Below are 22,041 nucleotides of genomic sequence, written 5' to 3' on the forward strand. Positions count from 1 at the left end.
TCCATTTTTCTGCCCCACATTATAGAATTTCAGTGGGTGTATCGTTTTGAGCTTACTTCATCGTTTTGAGGGGCGAGGTTCCTAAACTAACAAGGATAGTCTTTTATTAGCATTGAACCTTGTCCTTTGAAAATTACCATTAACGTTTTGGATATGGCAGAATAAAGAAATATTTAATGAATAAGTAAAAACAGAGTTGCCATGTATCTTTCTGTGCTGCATTTGGCTGTGCAGAAATAGAGACATTAAACTGGGGTACAGTACTGGATCCAACCAGTGAACCGGATCCTTATCTTCTCCACCCCTCATGGTCCAACTGTGACGGGTGGGTGCAACCACCCCTTATCTAACTCCTGAAGTCACAGTGATGTCAGAAGATTGACACTTGTTAAAAATTAAAGGGGGTGGGGTGCTCCTCTGCAGAGAAAGTAGCTTGTGTTCAAAGTGCATCCTCCAGTTCTTTTAATATGGGTGGCTTTCTGTGAAAAGAAACGAAAAACACTTTTCAATAGAAGGAAATTGGGTTCAAAGTCCTGGAGGAAGCACTTTGAATCCTAGCTGCTGCTTCTGGTCCCCTCAACTGCACCAAGGAGTTTCTGAAGGGGAGCTCTCTTGTGTAACTGATAACTTGCTGATTATCGGGGCTTCAGCTGTGCAGGGTCCTCTTCAAGCAAAGATAAGCAATTCGCTTTCAAGGAGCCCTGCTCTGTGCTTGGAAGTCCCAAGAACTGGCTGATAGGTGCCCACAAACTCATTTTTGTCCCAGCCACATCTACCAGCCCCACATAGGATGAAAGGTGCAGGACAGGTGAGCATGGCCTTGCCCAAATGGCCTGATGAGACAAATGGGGAGCCCAGTGGGCCACAGGCTGCCCGCCCATGAGCTTAGTCCTAGTGAAGGAATAGCAAACGATTCAGTACCTCTCTCACATTACTTATCAGTTCCTGTTTTTCTTTTCTTTTTAATGTTATATCTATTTAAGGGACTGTTGATTTATTGCTCTTATAAAGTTCCTATTGTTGCATTTTGTTTCAGAATTACAACCACTGCAGCTTGCATGATGGACTTGCGAAGATACCCATTAGATGAGCAGAATTGTACACTGGAAATAGAAAGCTGTACGTACACATAAAAGTACTTGCTTTACTAGATTCAGTTGTATTTAGCACAAATTATAATAATTTTAATTTTGCTGCTCAGTTATTTATTTGGTTTCCCGTTCACATTCATGCCACATACTGAAGTCTCAGGATGGTACTAGGGCTGGCATAAAGGGCTGACATTGTTAGGCATTTATTGAAGGCTGCACCTTAGCAGGGGTCCGCTGGCAAAATTCAGATCCCTATGCCCTTTTCTATGTCACTGCCTCATCAGCTGCCCTCCCCAAGCAAGTGAACAGTGACGGGGCAGTCACCTGACCTCTCTCTCTCTGGTTGGTGGTATGGATTGGGCCCAGAAGGGCAAGGCAAATGAAAGGGCAACAGCATCAGAGATGAAGAGGAACAGTTCCTGTGAAAGGGAGGCCCCCTGAACACACACACACACACACGGAAGCTGACACTGGATAGGACAACCTAGGACAAAATATGAGTTTCTTAATGTTAAATCTGTTGCATATGATGCAGGCAAAACTATGTACTTTCAGCTTCTATTTATGCAAATCAGAAGGTTAATCGGGTGTTTAAGTTCCCCCCATTGAAATCACTGCAACTTAAAAGTGTTTGGTTTTTGTTTGGATCATGGCCACTGTATTCCCTTGATTTTTTATTTTTTTATTTTTGCAGGGATCTTTTTCATTTTCATATGTAGAAAAATAAATAAGTACATAAATATAGTAGCTAAGTTGCTATTATTTGTGGGCATTAAAAAAAATAAACCAACCCCAAAGGCATGGAAAATATAATGCCGTTCTGATTAGGCAAAAGAGCAATGACTGGATGCTTATCTACAACACAAGAGAACTAGTGTTCATGTTTTAATCAGATTCAGTTTGAGGAAAGCAAGCACCGAGATTCAATTTGCTTTCAGTGTGCTTTATTATGGATGAGTGATCTTGCTATGCCCCCCTCCCCCCTCTTGGGCTGTCAGATAGACCTACTTATGATTAGAAGTTCAGCTTCATGTAAGAAGTAGAACCTCTCTCTCCCCCATCCAGTTGTTTTCCATAATTGGAGTGCTCATATCATTTAAATTTGTATTTCAAGAGCCATCGCTTTCTTCTACAATGCAAAGGGTATAGGGAATTTTTACACGCCTAAAATATCAATACACGCTAATGAACACTTTTGTGTAAATTACGCTTGGCCTGCTACCTCTTTCCTGTTGAAGTTACGGGAGTTTTGCCATGGATTTCAAAGGAAGAATTAGGCCATCTGCCTCAAATTTGTCTCACAGCACTTCTAAAGTCTCTTTCTCAACATTTTTCAGTACAGTACAACTCTAGCATTTAAAAAACAACAACAACAACAACAACAACATTTTAGTCCTTCAAATAGTAGTGTTTCAGGATACATCTATGTCATTGTTATTTAAAGGATTGAATATTCTTTTTTAGTGCATCCAATCACTTCAGTACATGCATGCCAGGGTGCTTCTACCTTCCCTGGCCCTGGCAGTGGTTACATTGCTGACATTGTAAGGCTGGCTTGAAGATTGGGTTGTTTTCATCTTGCTTTCAGTGCAGATTGTGCTAATGAAGGGGGGAAACCCTGCTTTTTAATGGTCCATTTCCAGTGCTCCTGATTGTGCTTCAACACAGAACCACAAGTATAAGAATCTGAAGCACAGACCCTCTGGGCTCACCGTTCGAAGGAGATTGGTCTTGATAGAAAGAACATCTCTATATCTAGGGTTGTGCTCAATACTTACAGAGGGGGGAGCTGCAAAAGTAGTCCCTCAAATCATAAACATTTGTTGTCATCCACTCTTGTTCGTGGCTTCTTCATTGTTCGGTCTTTAGTCCTGTGGGTCCCATTTTTATAGCGTCTTCTTCACATAGGCAGCATATATGTCATTTATTTAAATCGCATTCCCCTGCCCTCCAAAAAGAATCCTGGGAATATTAATTTTCTGCAAATTGTAGTTCAGTGACAGGTGAGGAACAGTTCCCGTGATTATTGGGGGGGGGTGTGATTTAAATGTGCTTTAAATGTATGGTGTATATGTGGTCATAGACCATATGATCCCAGCCAGTCAAGGATTGCATGATGACGTAATGACCCTATTTAACCAATAAGATTGACCATATATATGACAACATCACATGGCTAATTCAGAGTTAGGTCAATCGTTTCTGTTCTTACTCTGAAGTGTTCCTAAAAAGAATCTCCAGTTTTAAGTCTTTTTTTTTTTTTTTTACTATCTGTAACTTTAAACTTATTACATAAGACATATTATTTTTGGAGGTAAGTTCTTCAGGTTGTGTAGGAGCTACCATATAATAAACATGTATTACTATGGCATCAGTTCTTAGCATGAAGCCAAGAATGGGATTTATTTATTTTTGTCCCTTTAAATATAAACAAGAAAATAAGGATAGATGACACATCTGATGGGCAGTTGTTCTCATCCTGGCAGCTGACAGATGTTTCAATTGGATCTAACGAAAAGAGACAGAAGTAGTATCTAATAGGCCCATGGCCAGCTTATTGGTTTCTGAGGGATTGACGTCTGTAGTAGCCAGATAGTTGCATCACATTTATTAGTCAACAAAACTTGATAAGAAATACACACATGGCTGCCCCTGCTCTACTTCTTGAGAGGGAGTGAATTCGTTGCTCTTCTGGGGCAATGAAGACTCAAACAAAATTGTGCCTTGGAGGAATGCTGTTTTATTTTTTGAAATTGTTGTTTAAGGTTATTATCTTGTAGTTCTGTATTGCTTGTCCTCTAACAATGGTCAGTTTTACATTTAAGCACCCATGATTCTAAAGCATTTGTGCTTTGTTGACAGATGGATACACAACAGATGACATAGAATTTTACTGGCGAGGTGGGAATAATGCAGTCTCTGGAGTGGAAAGAATTGAACTTCCTCAGTTCTCTATTGTGGAACACAAACTTGTGTCCAGGAATGTTGTCTTTGCCACAGGCAAGTATTTCCCATGCTTTGAATGCTCAGCATCGTTAGCTCTCTTGCACATGCCCATTTTTGTCTCTATATGGCCATAGAGGTGACAAAAACTGGGTGGCCAGATCATAGTTTCTAAAATAGAGGGCACTGGTGTTATAATGACTGGAATAAAAGACAACCGAGACATTCCATGTTTTTGTGATGGTCTAGAATAAAGGATATAAGTATGAACATCCCAAACAACTGTAGAGCTTGGGGGGGGGGGTGCTTTGGCAAAGCAAGACTTCCAACCAAGCACTTTAGAGGCAAAGTCCTTTTACTTAGTGATTTCAGGGATTCAATATGAAAACATTTTGCAACATCCTACCTACCATTGGGACGTGGGTGGTGCTGTGGGTTAAACCACAGAGCCTAGGACTTGCCGATCAGAAGGTCGGCGGTTTGAATCCCCGCGACGGGGTGAGCTCCCGTTGCTCAGTCCCTGCTCCTGCCAACCTAGCAGTTCGAAAGCACGTCATACTGCAAGTAGATAAATAGGTACCGCTCCGGCGGGAAGGTAAACGGCATTTCCATGCACTGCTCTGGTTCGCCAGAAGCGGCTTAGCCATGCTGGCCACATGACCCGGAAGCTGTACTCCGGCTCCCTTGGCCAATAAAGTGAGAAGAGCACCGCAACCCCAGAATCGGTCACTACTGGACCTACTTTTACCTTTACCTACCATTAATGCTGCAAATTATGAACCATACATACCAGTTGGGCATAGTAGTAATAAAAGTAAGAATAATAATAATTAAAAAGAAGAATAATAAGTAAGAATAATAAGGGGCTGTAAACAATAACAGGGGCAACACTTAAAGGTCAGAAACTGACTGAAATTGTACAGCAAAAATAATTCACTCAGAAACAGCTTCCTGAACCGAGCCACCAGTCTGAATTTTCCTGATTAAATTATTTTAGGAGCATTGTCTGTATAGTGTTAACCAAGCTAATGGATAAACATAGTAATAGAGAAATAAGTATTGATCCCACCCCCCATAATATTTTTTTTTAATTAATAGGTTTTTATGTCAGGTTTTTGTTCTAATTATGAGCACTGTAACAAGTGCTGACAGAATTCACTATTTTGATAAGTGTTTTAAAGATTTAGGGTTATCTAATTTAAACATCCATGAGCTGGGATCAAGGGGAAGAAGGCTATTCACACACACACACATTTACAGTAATATGTGAAAATTATTTTGTAAATGTAAGTTAACTATATCTCTGTTCTTCACAAAATTTCAAAAGGTAACCAGATAGGTGTTCAAGAATCACGACATATTTTCTCTAATATGCATTAGTTTCAATGTGAACTCACAAAGTGATTTTTATTCGAGGTTTTATAAACAGCCCATCAAATGTGCTTTTGCTTCTGTAGAAGAGGAGCATATTCTGCCTTTACTAACATCATCAATAGTTACATTGGAGAATATATATATATAACTAACTGTTATTTCCCTCGTTTTCTAATAGGTGCCTATCCAAGACTGTCACTGAGCTTTAAGCTGAAGAGGAATATTGGATACTTTATTCTTCAGACCTACATGCCCTCGATACTGATTACCATTTTATCGTGGGTGTCCTTCTGGATCAATTATGATGCATCTGCAGCAAGAGTTGCTCTCGGTATGGAATGAGGATGAATGGGGCATTACCCTGTCATATCCATGTAGGAGGTTGTTACAACAGCCACATATTTAAGCACAGGTGACAAAGGATTGCATGCAGATGGGTGAGTGGACTGGCGCAGGAGGGGTGGAGCACTTCCCAGAAAATAAACAGGCTGTCAGATGAGAGAAGTCCCCATTTCCACAAACAGTGAAGAAATCAGTAAGTTGCTACAGCTACAGTCCCCAGCAGGCGAATAAAGACTTTTCACAGGTTGGGCTTTTTTGCAATCCTGTGTTAGAGCTTGCCTCAGATCAGAAGTGGTTTGTCCAGTGGGGTTGGAGCCACAGCAGTAGCCTCCCAGCAGCAAAGCAATGGTGATTACTGGTAGCAGGAGCTAAAAGACAGTGACAAAGTTGGGGATGCCTAACCAACAGAGCCAATCCATTGCTCACACCACTGTATGTACGCAGCCTCAATCTAGCCACTGCTTCACTCGTCCTGGTAAGCAGTAGTGGCTCTGTTCCCTTTGCTGTTGAAGCAGTTGGGTGATGCAAGGGGGACCGAGCCGAGAAAAGGTTTCTGAAGTCCAAGCCCGTCTCTGATTATCAAGCTGGCTTTGTGGGGGAGGATGAGGAGGGCAAAGGAATATATAGGCCACTTTGCTTCCTCTTCTTCCTCCCAGTTCCTCGTGGATTCTCCCTTGTTACAGGGAGGTAACCCAGAATAAGATCAGCACTGAATTGCGTGCAGTCCCATTGTCCACTCTCAAGTGCAAAACACCTGCTGTTGGAACATCAATAGTTTTCCAGCTATTATCTGTTCAAGGAACTGTTTCCATATCACCTGCCACAGAACACCTGTGCTTTTAAGTGGGTTCTTAACAACAACAACAACAACAACAACAACAACAACAACAACAACAATTTTATTATTTATACCCCGTCCATCTGGTTCTAAAGCACACATGCCATTCACACAGGACTCTTGCTAGAGCTTTTGAGTTTCACCGTTGCTCTATGTGCATCCCAGAGCACTCTTGTTAGGGTACACATTTCAGATAGAATTGGTGGGCCAGCCAACTTTCGCCATTACCACCCTTGGTACAGAGAAACCCATGATCCACCCTTTGAAAAGCACTGGGTTACATCAGTTCTCTAAGCTCAATTGATTTCAGTGAAAATCCCCTTTTTAGCTCTCCTTTATATCTCCTTTCATCCTTTTTAAGGAATTTCACATATCACAATTTTCTTTTAGGTCCGGAAAAAGTAGTTTTATAACAAATCATTAATAGGTATTTCAGAAGCAAACTCTTCAGTAAAGAAACTGTCTTGCTCCAAACCACTTTGGTTGTAATAGGTGAGGCATCCAATAAATGTTGGATAAGATCTCTTTGTGGAATTCACAGACCTATGAAACAAAATACGAGGTCCTTGAAGGGAAAGGCAGAATATAAATGTAATAAACAAACAAATAAAACAATAGCGTTCCCTCTCTTTATTTTGCTGACTCTTCCACAATATCAACAAGCTCTTGGAAATGGCTTTTAAGGGGAAATGCATGAAAGATCTTAATATACTTACCTTTCTTCCCATTTTTAGGTATTACAACTGTGCTTACTATGACAACGATCAACACTCATCTCAGAGAGACTTTGCCTAAGATTCCCTATGTCAAAGCCATTGACATGTATCTCATGGGCTGCTTTGTATTTGTCTTCTTGGCCTTACTTGAATATGCTTTTGTCAACTACATCTTCTTTGGAAAAGGCCCTCAAAGGCAGAAGAAACTTGCAGAAAAGACGGCCAAAGCAAACAACGATCGCTCTAAGTTCGAAAGCAACCGGGTAGGATTATTCACATCATCTACTAGCCTGTGTTGTTTTCAGTTCCAAAACACCACTATGGATCAGTAGGATTAAGTGTACTTACCCTCCACGCTAAACTGTATCATTGGCATCTGTAGAAACTGCAGCCACCTCCCTCCCTCCCTCCCTCAGTATGAATAGATCCTTAGTCACATAAAACACTCCCAGTACACAGAGAGTGCAGAAAGGGAACGAGTGAGCAAAACATAGTTCTGGTAGGCTACAGGTTCACATACTTTATTACCATAAGCAAAATTGCTAGTTCAGAATTCACAAGCCTGGGAACTTCTCTTCCCATCACTAACACTTAATGCAATGTATATTGCCCCAATTACCCTTGCCGTGCCTCCAGGATAAGGGAACTGGCCAACTGAATGTGTTTTGTTACATACAAAAACTACTACTTCTGCCACTGTTTATTATTTCTTTCTAGTTCTTCTACAGAATGAGAAATAAGTCATGGAGCCCAGACTTAAATGCTGTCAGCTCCCCCCCCCCCCCGCCAGACTAAGGAAGATGCAGAGTTTTTTTGTTTGGCAGTTGGATTTAAGTGTGTCAAAAACAAAACACACATTTATTCAGTAGCAAAACCTCAGCTCATTTCCTGTTGTATGTATTTGTACAGGAAATGGTGAAAGGAGTGCAAGAAGACAGCTTTTCTTCACGAGGTTTGCCTCTGAATTCAAAGGGCCGTTTACAATGTGATATTAATGGAGTTATATTTGGTTGATGCAGATCATGGCAACTGACGTAGTAAGAGATTGAGAACCACATATTTTGATGTGGAACTGCAAGCGCATAGCTAGAGCAGTGCCTCCCTTTGTGTTGTGCAGGAGAGAAAGCTAAATATGAGATCAATGTTTAGACATTTAAGAAAGGCTTTAAGTGTGGTGTTTGTATTCCTCAGTGTACTGATTTGTTTTTTTACTAGTTCTATTGTTACAAGTCACCACACTGAGAATTTTTAATTGATGTTTATCTAAGGGCGGTGTGTGTGTGAGAGAGAGAGAGGAGACATGTGCCTCACGGCACATGCAACATTATACAGTTGTATAGGTCCTCTCAAGCCAATATTATATATGGTGTCCCAGTATATTTTGTTGCTATGTCCAGGGAGGAAAGTGGTATTCTTGTCACCCACTTTTCTTAAATGGCTAAATGTGTTATCTATCATGTGATCAGGGGAGCACATCCAGGCTTACATAATTTCTTCTCCCTACGTAATTTTTTTTGACCCAATCCTAAACTAGTTTAACTGTCCCAATGACTTCTGGGAATTGTTTTGTTTTTGTGAGTTGTGGGGGGGGGGTTAAATACCAATGTGCTCTAATACAACAAATACTAGTATGGATTAAATCAAGCAAAATAAAAGGAGAGATACCATATTTTTCCGTAAATGGTCTATGTAAACCCAGCAGGTAAGAACAACTGACTTATTCCGTAGGCTGTCACACAAATAATTTTGTGACTAATTCTGCAGTCTCTGGTTTTCTGTCTTCTAGAAGTGAACTGGGCAATTCCAAACTAGGACTTCTGGGCATTCTTCTAAGCAATGGGGCAATAATCTTTGTACAAGCATCTTGATCATAGGGGCAGTGTAAAAGGACATGGTCTATGGGCTCTCTCTCTCTCTCCACCATTACAAGGACAGAGCCTTTTGACAAAGGAGATTTTTCTGTAGCCCCCCATTTAAAACCACAAATGGGAAGACAGCACACCTTGCAAGTGTAAAGGCCCTCATAGGACTGTACTTCTATTGTGAGGTTCATTATCTCCTCCGCCCCCTGCCACATTATATCTGTATTGCCCTTTACAACTCACAAGGTTCATTGACTAAGAAGCACAACACTTAAATTATGATATAACCAGGGATATTTATAGATTGTTGTTTAATATGAAGCCCCTGAAATTCTGCTGGAACCTATAATAATTCACCAAAAAACTTCTCCGAAACTGTGTCCTGCCGTACCCCACCCCACTCCTGTGCACTTTCACCCAAATGTGTGCATGCTTTGTTGCTAGAGTTGTGTTTAGAAATGTATGCAAAACTTTACAGCAGTAATTTAGGGAAGTGTTTTATTGAAGCTTTGCACCTGTTCTTTATCAACATGAAGGCTGGTTTGCACATTCCACTGTTTTGGTGATGTAATAACTCTCCACTCAGTAACTATCAGGGTGTAAATCTTTACCCCCATTGCTGGTCTGCTTATGTTATTCCCATGCAAGCATCACTATAGTATGAGGTGTTGGATGAGCAAGGCTTAGAAAATACCTGTCTCCCAGTTATTAAAGAACTGAAAGAGAAACGTGGTTTCCAGTCTTTCTCTGTTAAGTATGTTCTGCATGGTTAGCTGAAAATCCTGTCCCTGGAAACAGAGTGTTCCAACCAGGAACATTCATTGTACCAATTACTATTAAAAAGCATCGCTCACTTTCTCCAACCTCGGCTCTTGGGAGTTAGGGAGAAATGATGGTGCAGGCTGTGTAATACTAGGTCTTCAAGTTAGTTTGAATTTGGCCTGTTGAATGACCATCTGCCATTCTTGTACTTGGGAAAATATTAAATATATTTAAATAATTACAGGCTTTCTTCTGGACTGAGAATATATACTACAGAACAATGTTGGTGAGCTCTAAAATTGAGTGGTAAAGGAAAACCTGCACATGTTTCGTAACGGCCCCTTAATAGGAGCCATTTACTGAAAACAACCCATGTCACCAGTTTTAATAATTCAGTATGCACCTTTTTAAATTGGCAATGAGCCCATCTAAAATTTTACAAGTAGAATTCTTAATATTCACAATGGCAAGGAGGAACTAACAGTGCAATTTCTGTAGCATGTGGAAATGTAATACAAAACTTTCCCCTTTTAATTTTCTGATACACTTCACTATGATCTTTAACAGTATTTGTTACACTGTTTCCAGGATGTTTATTTGGACTTTAGTGTTTTTAAAAATATGTGCTAGAGCTAAAGATGTCCATTAAAGTTAGGTTAAATTAGGTTTGGGACGCGGGCGGCGCTGTGGTCTAAACCACAGAGCCTAGGGCTTGCTAATCAGAAGGTTGGTGGTTCAAATCCCCGCGGCGGGGTGAGCTCCCGTTGCTTGGTCCCAGCTCCTGCCTACCTAGCAGTTCAAAATCATGTCAAAGTGCAAATAGATAAATAGGTACCGCTCTGGCGGGAAGGTAAACAGCGTTTCCGTGCGCTGCTCTGGTTTCGCCAGAAGTGGCTAAGTCATGCTGGCCACATAACCCAGAAGCTGTCTACGGAAAAACGCCGGCTCTCTTGGCCTATAGACCTTTAAGTTAGGTTTATTGAATTTATGAATTGCTTCCAACAACGAAAGTCCCAAAGCAATTTACAATAAAACAAACAATTATTTGAAAGGCAAGAATGGCTAATCAAGAAAATTAAGTAACTAGACATTTAAAAGCGGCTTCCATGTAAATTCTAGTTTCCCTCTTTTTAGCATTCAGGAGGTCTGGTTATCCTTCACTGAAAATAAAACGTAGACAGTGTATGTGGATTGCAAAGTAGTTTTCAAATGTTCTCACTAATATAACCAAAAAAGGAGGGGAATCTATTCGAGACAATATTAAAAGTGGCCAAGTGACAGTGAGTCCACAATATTAGCACACACTGGAACTGGCATAGGTTGACTTTTGGAGCACAATCCTGTTTCAAGGGGTGACACAACTGAATGTCTAAGGCCAATCTACACGGAGTTCAAAACACGCATAGCCCAGACCATAACAACATAGCACAAGGTTAAAATAGTCTGGTTGGAAAATCCCAGCTGCCATGGGCTAACATTGTTTTAATATACAATGTTTTGGTCTGATTCTAAAACCGCCTGCTTCCATAAGCAAGCGTTTAGAGAAGGTATATTGACTGTTGCATAAGTACAGTGTCAAAACCCATATTATCCCAAGCCTTGTGGGGATGTTATATCTGCATGAAAAAGCTAACGTGCAAAGACAAGAGAACCTGCAATTGAATATTATGTCTGCTAGTGACTTGGCTGTTTGTCTTATTCCCTGGCTAGGAAATCAGTCAGTTTCTTCTATATTGCACTCAATCCAAGCAGAAGGATCCCACAGCTAATTTGTGGGATCTGACCTTTTTGTGGATCACTATATTATAACATCTTCTGATGATAAAGCCAGATCAGATAAAGGGTGCTACACATTCTCATTTTACTACCACAGAGCCCTTGTGTTAAGTTCATGAGCCACTGCAAGAGGGGGAAAAGGGGAGAAGGGTAAAATGTAAAGTAAATAACACTGTGCAATTGTGAACGGTATCAAATACGCTTTAATTCCAGGACCCTTAAAATTAATATCATATTAAACAATTAAATTGGATTGAAATATTCAGGAAACATGAATTGCCTGCCATTAAATTTGCTTTCAAAAATTCCGCACAATAAAAAATATGTTGAAATTGGCATTAAGAACGAAGTGAGAAGCCTGCTCATTTTGATACAAATTTGCTAAATCATTTTTTTAATTGATCTAGACCCATAAAACAAACGGGAGTTTTGCCATGAAATGACACTTCCCAGACATGACAGTGACATACTTGCTTTCCAAAGCAGAACAAGAAAATTTCTAGTAAATATGTTGCACCAGAGTGAATAGTATCTTCAGGAACCTCTGATTATCGTTACATTTTAAGAATAAAAAAGAGCAAGTAGATTGTTCTGCCTAGTTGAATTTGCACACTCAGTAATCCTAAAGCCAGGCAAATGTGATCTGGGGTGCTTTTAGGTGTGGTATGCTCTGCCATTGAAGAGGCCTGCTGCCAGGACTTTTACACACATTCACACAAACACGTACAACCATGTTCTTCTGGCAATGGGTATGGGAAATGGGGCTTTCCAGGGGAATGTTGGGGGCAGCCAAGCACTAGCAGGATCCTAAGTCTCCTCCTTCCCCTCACATGCCTTCAGCTATGCTGCAAATGAAATAGCCAATTTCTTTCCATTTACCACAATTGAAAGGGGGAATAATAATAGAATAAAAACCACCAAAGAGGAAGACCTCCCTACCCTAGGGACCAGGATAAGGGAACTGGCCAACTGAATGTGTTTTGTTACATACAAAAACTACTACTTCTGCCACTGTTTATTATTTCTTTCTAGTTCTTCTACAGAATGAGAAATAAGTCATGGAGCCCAGACTTAAATGCTGTCAGCTCCCCCCCCCCCCCCCCCGCCAGACTAAGGAAGATGCAGAGTTTTTTTGTTTGGCAGTTGGATTTAAGTGTGTCAAAAACAAAACACACATTTATTCAGTAGCAAAACCTCAGCTCATTTCCTGTTGTATGTATTTGTACAGGAAATGGTGAAAGGAGTGCAAGAAGACAGCTTTTCTTCACGAGGTTTGCCTCTGAATTCAAAGGGCCGTTTACAATGTGATATTAATGGAGTTATATTTGGTTGATGCAGATCATGGCAACTGACGTAGTAAGAGATTGAGAACCACATATTTTGATGTGGAACTGCAAGCGCATAGCTAGAGCAGTGCCTCCCTTTGTGTTGTGCAGGAGAGAAAGCTAAATATGAGATCAATGTTTAGACATTTAAGAAAGGCTTTAAGTGTGGTGTTTGTATTCCTCAGTGTACTGATTTGTTTTTTTACTAGTTCTATTGTTACAAGTCACCACACTGAGAATTTTTAATTGATGTTTATCTAAGGGCGGTGTGTGTGTGTGAGAGAGAGAGGAGACATGTGCCTCACGGCACATGCAACATTATACAGTTGTATAGGTCCTCTCAAGCCAATATTATATATGGTGTCCCAGTATATTTTGTTGCTATGTCCAGGGAGGAAAGTGGTATTCTTGTCACCCACTTTTCTTAAATGGCTAAATGTGTTATCTATCATGTGATCAGGGGAGCACATCCAGGCTTACATAATTTCTTCTCCCTACGTAATTTTTTTTGACCCAATCCTAAACTAGTTTAACTGTCCCAATGACTTCTGGGAATTGTTTTGTTTTTGTGAGTTGTGGGGGGGGGGGTTAAATACCAATGTGCTCTAATACAACAAATACTAGTATGGATTAAATCAAGCAAAATAAAAGGAGAGATACCATATTTTTCCGTAAATGGTCTATGTAAACCCAGCAGGTAAGAACAACTGACTTATTCCGTAGGCTGTCACACAAATAATTTTGTGACTAATTCTGCAGTCTCTGGTTTTCTGTCTTCTAGAAGTGAACTGGGCAATTCCAAACTAGGACTTCTGGGCATTCTTCTAAGCAATGGGGCAATAATCTTTGTACAAGCATCTTGATCATAGGGGCAGTGTAAAAGGACATGGTCTATGGGCTCTCTCTCTCTCTCCACCATTACAAGGACAGAGCCTTTTGACAAAGGAGATTTTTCTGTAGCCCCCCATTTAAAACCACAAATGGGAAGACAGCACACCTTGCAAGTGTAAAGGCCCTCATAGGACTGTACTTCTATTGTGAGGTTCATTATCTCCTCCGCCCCCTGCCACATTATATCTGTATTGCCCTTTACAACTCACAAGGTTCATTGACTAAGAAGCACAACACTTAAATTATGATATAACCAGGGATATTTATAGATTGTTGTTTAATATGAAGCCCCTGAAATTCTGCTGGAACCTATAATAATTCACCAAAAAACTTCTCCGAAACTGTGTCCTGCCGTACCCCACCCCACTCCTGTGCACTTTCACCCAAATGTGTGCATGCTTTGTTGCTAGAGTTGTGTTTAGAAATGTATGCAAAACTTTACAGCAGTAATTTAGGGAAGTGTTTTATTGAAGCTTTGCACCTGTTCTTTATCAACATGAAGGCTGGTTTGCACATTCCACTGTTTTGGTGATGTAATAACTCTCCACTCAGTAACTATCAGGGTGTAAATCTTTACCCCCATTGCTGGTCTGCTTATGTTATTCCCATGCAAGCATCACTATAGTATGAGGTGTTGGATGAGCAAGGCTTAGAAAATACCTGTCTCCCAGTTATTAAAGAACTGAAAGAGAAACGTGGTTTCCAGTCTTTCTCTGTTAAGTATGTTCTGCATGGTTAGCTGAAAATCCTGTCCCTGGAAACAGAGTGTTCCAACCAGGAACATTCATTGTACCAATTACTATTAAAAAGCATCGCTCACTTTCTCCAACCTCGGCTCTTGGGAGTTAGGGAGAAATGATGGTGCAGGCTGTGTAATACTAGGTCTTCAAGTTAGTTTGAATTTGGCCTGTTGAATGACCATCTGCCATTCTTGTACTTGGGAAAATATTAAATATATTTAAATAATTACAGGCTTTCTTCTGGACTGAGAATATATACTACAGAACAATGTTGGTGAGCTCTAAAATTGAGTGGTAAAGGAAAACCTGCACATGTTTCGTAACGGCCCCTTAATAGGAGCCATTTACTGAAAACAACCCATGTCACCAGTTTTAATAATTCAGTATGCACCTTTTTAAATTGGCAATGAGCCCATCTAAAATTTTACAAGTAGAATTCTTAATATTCACAATGGCAAGGAGGAACTAACAGTGCAATTTCTGTAGCATGTGGAAATGTAATACAAAACTTTCCCCTTTTAATTTTCTGATACACTTCACTATGATCTTTAACAGTATTTGTTACACTGTTTCCAGGATGTTTATTTGGACTTTAGTGTTTTTAAAAATATGTGCTAGAGCTAAAGATGTCCATTAAAGTTAGGTTAAATTAGGTTTGGGACGCGGGCGGCGCTGTGGTCTAAACCACAGAGCCTAGGGCTTGCTAATCAGAAGGTTGGTGGTTCAAATCCCCGCGGCGGGGTGAGCTCCCGTTGCTTGGTCCCAGCTCCTGCCTACCTAGCAGTTCAAAATCATGTCAAAGTGCAAATAGATAAATAGGTACCGCTCTGGCGGGAAGGTAAACAGCGTTTCCGTGCGCTGCTCTGGTTTCGCCAGAAGTGGCTAAGTCATGCTGGCCACATAACCCAGAAGCTGTCTACGGAAAAACGCCGGCTCTCTTGGCCTATAGACCTTTAAGTTAGGTTTATTGAATTTATGAATTGCTTCCAACAACGAAAGTCCCAAAGCAATTTACAATAAAACAAACAATTATTTGAAAGGCAAGAATGGCTAATCAAGAAAATTAAGTAACTAGACATTTAAAAGCGGCTTCCATGTAAATTCTAGTTTCCCTCTTTTTAGCATTCAGGAGGTCTGGTTATCCTTCACTGAAAATAAAACGTAGACAGTGTATGTGGATTGCAAAGTAGTTTTCAAATGTTCTCACTAATATAACCAAAAAAGGAGGGGAATCTATTCGAGACAATATTAAAAGTGGCCAAGTGACAGTGAGTCCACAATATTAGCACACACTGGAACTGGCATAGGTTGACTTTTGGAGCACAATCCTGTTTCAAGGGGTGACACAACTGAATGTCTAAGGCCAATCTACACGGAGTTCAAAACACGCATAGCCCAGACCATAACAACATAGCACAAGGTTAAAATAGTCTGGTTGGAAAATCCCAGCTGCCATGGGCTAACATTGTTTTAATATACAATGTTTTGGTCTGATTCTAAAACCGCCTGCTTCCATAAGCAAGCGTTTAGAGAAGGTATATTGACTGTTGCATAAGTACAGTGTCAAAACCCATATTATCCCAAGCCTTGTGGGGATGTTATATCTGCATGAAAAAGCTAACGTGCAAAGACAAGAGAACCTGCAATTGAATATTATGTCTGCTAGTGACTTGGCTGTTTGTCTTATTCCCTGGCTAGGAAATCAGTCAGTTTCTTCTATATTGCACTCAATCCAAGCAGAAGGATCCCACAGCTAATTTGTGGGATCTGACCTTTTTGTGGATCACTATATTATAACATCTTCTGATGATAAAGCCAGATCAGATAAAGGGTGCTACACATTCTCATTTTACTACCACAGAGCCCTTGTGTTAAGTTCATGAGCCACTGCAAGAGGGGGAAAAGGGGAGAAGGGTAAAATGTAAAGTAAATAACACTGTGCAATTGTGAACGGTATCAAATACGCTTTAATTCCAGGACCCTTAAAATTAATATCATATTAAACAATTAAATTGGATTGAAATATTCAGGAAACATGAATTGCCTGCCATTAAATTTGCTTTCAAAAATTCCGCACAATAAAAAATATGTTGAAATTGGCATTAAGAACGAAGTGAGAAGCCTGCTCATTTTGATACAAATTTGCTAAATCATTTTTTTAATTGATCTAGACCCATAAAACAAACGGGAGTTTTGCCATGAAATGACACTTCCCAGACATGACAGTGACATACTTGCTTTCCAAAGCAGAACAAGAAAATTTCTAGTAAATATGTTGCACCAGAGTGAATAGTATCTTCAGGAACCTCTGATTATCGTTACATTTTAAGAATAAAAAAGAGCAAGTAGATTGTTCTGCCTAGTTGAATTTGCACACTCAGTAATCCTAAAGCCAGGCAAATGTGATCTGGGGTGCTTTTAGGTGTGGTATGCTCTGCCATTGAAGAGGCCTGCTGCCAGGACTTTTACACACATTCACACAAACACGTACAACCATGTTCTTCTGGCAATGGGTATGGGAAATGGGGCTTTCCAGGGGAATGTTGGGGGCAGCCAAGCACTAGCAGGATCCTAAGTCTCCTCCTTCCCCTCACATGCCTTCAGCTATGCTGCAAATGAAATAGCCAATTTCTTTCCATTTACCACAATTGAAAGGGGGAATAATAATAGAATAAAAACCACCAAAGAGGAAGACCTCCCTACCCTAGGGACCTAGGAAGCCCTTGGGAAGTAGTGGTATGTCTTCTATGTAATCTCACCACCATCCCAGGATTGTGAACTATACATTTGATACAGTTTAAGTAGGCCAAAAGTTTCATATTTACATGTCCGGTGCTTGAGTAACTTTTACCCAAGGCAGAGGGAGGGCTGCATTGGGAGATAAAAGGTGGGGTGAAAGTCCTGTTTCTGGCAATGGGTCAGTGTATTGTGGTTCACTGCATTTGCACCCATATGTGTGCCAGGGAGAGGAGAAAGTGAGATTTTGAGTGTTGTGCCAGCCATTCCTTGCATGAGCAGCAATACTCACTTGGGACCGGAATTTGCCCCTAGTGTTAATGACTTTTCTGAAGGATCATTATGTAGGTAAAGCGAGTTCTACAGCAGATGAGTAGCCTGCATTCAAATGCAATTTTGAATATTGATCAGAACTTACAATACAATTCAGTAGTGAAAGTGGATTTGCTCTTTCGCCTTTTTATATACTGTTGTGCTCACAGGAGTGTGCAAAGGTCTGGGGGGATTCCTCATCCCACCAACAGAGACCCATCTGTGTTAAATGCCCTCAGGAGAGAACCCTCCCGAGAGAACCCTCTCTGATCTGCATCATCTGAGGTCCTGAGGTGTGACTACCTGGCTGACTGGCTAAAGCCCTGGAAAATAGCACTCCAGTTACAGAACGAGTCTACATTGCAAGATTTTGTTTCAGGCCCTACTTGTTTTATATTTATGTTACTGGCACGGTTCCTAATCCTTACTACTTAATATGGTAATTCTGTCCATTTTAATGGGGAATAGCTAACCTTCCATGCTATTTATTTTATTTGTTTGTGTGTTTGTGCGTTTGTTTTAAAAGCATTTGTATACTGCTATTCATTAAAAAACCCAAAGTGGTTTATAACAATAGAACAAAAAAAACCCCCATACAATAAAAAATATTAAAAAGTTCAAATCAGATGTCAGTTAACTATTATGGAAAGATGTATTCTTAATTTCCTGCATAGGCCTGATGGAATAGAAGGGTTTTCAGCAGGCATTTAAAACTTGGAACAGAAGGTGCCCTCTATTCTGAAATAGAATTAAATATTTTTATTTACTGGAAACAATTATGAACCTCCATCATTATGAATTTGTTTCCAACTAGGTGGACATGCATGGGAATATTCTGCTAACGTCCCTCGAAATTCACAATGAAGTTGCAAGCAATGAGGTCACCACAAGCGTCACCGATCCTCAGAATTCAACAATATCCTTTGACAGCTCAGGTATCCAGTACAGAAAACAGAGTTCGCATCGAGAAAACCTTGGAAGGCGTACATTGGACAGAACTGGCGCCCACACTAAGAAGAGTCATTTACGGAGAAGGTCTTCACAGCTAAAGATAAAAATTCCTGACCTAACGGATGTGAACGCCATAGACAGATGGTCAAGAATGGTGTTTCCTTTCACATTTTCTCTTTTCAACTTAATCTACTGGCTATACTATGTCAACTAAACTGACTTTACTTCTTTTTTAAAAAAAAAAAGACTTCAACAAGTTAAATATTAATTTGCCTGTTATTTTGTATGTGTACATAAGAACTTTTACACTATATATATATATAAATATAAAATATATATAAATATATTTAAAATCCTGTTTATGTGTGTACATATATTGTGAAAGAATGTGTATTATACCCATTGTGCATACACATATGTACTATATATATACACACACACACTGTACTTTCGGAAGATAACGGACAGTTTAGCAGAATGCGCATTAAGTGATTTTTAAAAAATAAAATAAAAAGTATGGAGAGGCAAGTGCTCTGAAAACTGTAGGTTTTGATAAATCTAAAAGTCATTTAAGACCACCCAAATATTTTTCAGACCTCTGCAATTCCATATTTATCAGAATTATGTGATATTGTTTGTGGAAACTTGACTGCTCATTAACTGGTAGAATTAACACTGGTACGCTTTCTCTAAGTTATATTTCCTAATCATTGAACCAATGAACCTAATCAATTTTTTTTTTTTTTGCTTATGGTTTGTGTTTTATATTCTAGCAAAGATCAGTTTACCTATCAAAAATGGGCATCATCCTTTTAGCGATCACTTGTTCATTCTCATGTAGCAAGTTAAATCTTGATCAAGAGATCAGTTTGCTTCGCGTTCATAGGATTTACGATTCTTAAGAAGCTATTGAACGATGCAAAGCAGCCTTTTCTTATGTGATACAGTGCATTATATAATGTTTTAATTTAATATTCCAATTACAGTATAGGATTATTTTGAGGAGAGAATCCCTACAGCATATTGTTACTAGAATGTTGTTTGAAATGCAACTGCTGCTAACATATTTAGGATCTAATCTGATCTATACAGGGTTATCAAATCTTCTCCTTTGCAGGGGTACTATAATCTGAGGAGATTCTTTCTGAGGAAAATTTTAGCACATACATTGCTCCATGTTCTGCTGTACCTGCTTCCCCTTTGCAAATCTTCTCCATGTTACAGTGGAGCAGCCAGGCAGAACAAATCAGTTCCACAAAATAATAGATAAGGTTTTTATATATATATAAAAGCTTCTCTGTGCCACAGAGCTTTTCAAATTTCCAGAATGCCAGGCAATGGAGGATATGATAATCTTAGCCCATTGTTTCTTTAATAATATTCCAATGATAAACTAGAAGACACCTCAGGTTAAAAATGAAAAGGGAAAACCATGCATTTACATTACCAAACATTCTTATAACATGATTAATGTAAGATATATTTGCATAATATGCATATATATGAATAATTTACCCAATTTTCTTTCTAGTGCTTGCTACTGTGACTGCATGCTATATCATACTTTTGTTTCTGTGATGTTACAGCTTTCTCTTCTCTAGAATTAAACCAATATAGCACTTCTAATGTATAAATTCAATAACAGAACATTTTCACATCTGTTTTGTACATATATATGTATATACACACTAAAACTGCTAGTATAGCTGATATGCTACATTCACAAACCATAAATAATGGAGAACAAATGTCTTGCTTCAGCATTAAATGCATTCAGTCATTTTCCTTATGCAAAATGATCCACTTTTGTTTTCCTGTAGTTAGAATGCATTCATATCAGTGCTGTTAACTTAGCATACATGAGATGAGTGAATATCAAAAGGAGTTTAGAGAAAACTGGATGAGCAGGAATTTGGAAGGTAAAGTTGTAGGTGCAATTCGCCAGTTGTATTCCCCATTCATTTCATTATGGCAACTTCCACTAGTTGGGTTGCACTGGAAACATTTTGTAGCTTTCTTTATATGGAAGCAATCTCTGATTCACCTGCCATATCGTTAAAGGGCCACTTTCCATGTTACAGGAATGCTTTTTGCATGTCACTCCCACAAAAAATAATATACTATAGAAAAGGGTTTGATGTTGAGACCGAGCTAAAGCCAGTCATACCTGGTTTCATTTTCACATGTTGGAGAACACCATATATGGGGGGGGGGGGATGGTATTTCACATAACTGGCCTAGTGATTTGGGGGGGAAAGTTTTACCTTGATATGAAAACAGAAACCTGCAGAATTATATTTAGTCTCAGCTGATACCACACCTGCTATTGAGACAACATGCAGTGCTATTTTTCTAGAAAAAGAGGTGCCGGAACTCACCGTGAATGTCTCCCTTGTTCTCTTAGAATGGCAATGGCGCCCACCTGAGAGTGCCAGAATTGACTTCCGGTGAGTTCTGGCTGGAAAAAAGCCTTGGATATATGCCAGGAATCCAGGGCAGCTTGCTAGAGACCATGGCTTTCTTGGAAGAATACGTATTAACTAAAATCATGCCAAAATTATTCTTAGTGGACTGGTTCATTTTATTGCCTAACTGAAGCTACCATTGAAATTATAATATGAGCCTTTAAATCAAAATAGGAATCGAAATTTCAGTACAGCCGTAGTGTTAAAATAATTATAATAATTATAATAGAATGTGGAGGCTTATACTGAAGTTCATAAACTTATGAAAGATGGGAAGGGTTGTCTTTTTCGTTTTTCTTTTTTTGCTATGAATGTAAATAAAGATAATTTTGTGTGAGGGTATCTTGATTGGTCTATAACGCTGAGATCAAAAGTAACGAGCGAGGAATGACAGCAACCCGTAATGACTTCAGGCTTCAACAACAATTTAGACAATGTGATTCATAAACTAATTGAGTTGAACCATATATCTGTAACATTTAATCTGAATCCTAAACATATTAAGCTGAAACAGATCTATAGAACCTACCGTATTTTTCTGTCTATAAGATGATGTTTTTGTAGTATTTAAAAATGTTAAAAATTTGGATAGTGCTGAGGGGGGACGGGCAATTGGTGGCATCTGCAAGCAGGAGATTGTCAGCGGCAATTGGGTGGGTGATTGGTGGCTGTGGCAAGGCCTGCTGGCGATTGGCTGCTGCTGCATCAATTGAGCGGGTGATTGGTGGCTGTGGCAAGGCCTGCTGGTGATTGGCTGCTGCTGCGTCAATTGGGCGGGTGATTGGTGGCTGCAGCAAGGCTGGGCAATCTCCCCGTGTTTCCTTAATTTTGGGTCCCAAAAAGTAGGGGTCGTCTTATACACAGGGGCATGTTATACATGGAAAAATACAGTACTTTGTGTGTGCTTAGGATTACGG

General features: G+C 39.7%; 1 protein-coding gene across 3 annotated transcripts in view; it reads left to right on the forward strand.

The window, feature by feature from the left end:
• Window positions 1-20,908, forward strand: part of GABRB3 (gamma-aminobutyric acid type A receptor subunit beta3) — a 198,314-nt gene extending 177,406 nt beyond the window's left edge. For all 3 annotated transcript variants that reach the window (XM_081001393.1, XM_081001394.1, XM_081001395.1), the window contains 5 exons: window positions 1,037-1,119; window positions 3,954-4,091; window positions 5,587-5,739; window positions 7,323-7,567; window positions 18,523-20,908. In XM_081001393.1, the coding sequence (XP_080857519.1) occupies window positions 1,037-1,119; window positions 3,954-4,091; window positions 5,587-5,739; window positions 7,323-7,567; window positions 18,523-18,873 (970 nt within the window). In that variant the 3' untranslated portion in view covers window positions 18,874-20,908. The remainder of the gene's footprint in view (window positions 1-1,036; window positions 1,120-3,953; window positions 4,092-5,586; window positions 5,740-7,322; window positions 7,568-18,522) is intronic.
• Window positions 20,909-22,041: the final 1,133 nt, after the last annotated feature.

The sequence above is a fragment of the Podarcis pityusensis genome, assembly GCF_964106645.2.
Source record: "Podarcis pityusensis genome assembly, chromosome: 4".
In the NCBI taxonomy this organism is placed as follows: Eukaryota; Metazoa; Chordata; class Lepidosauria; order Squamata; family Lacertidae; genus Podarcis; species Podarcis pityusensis.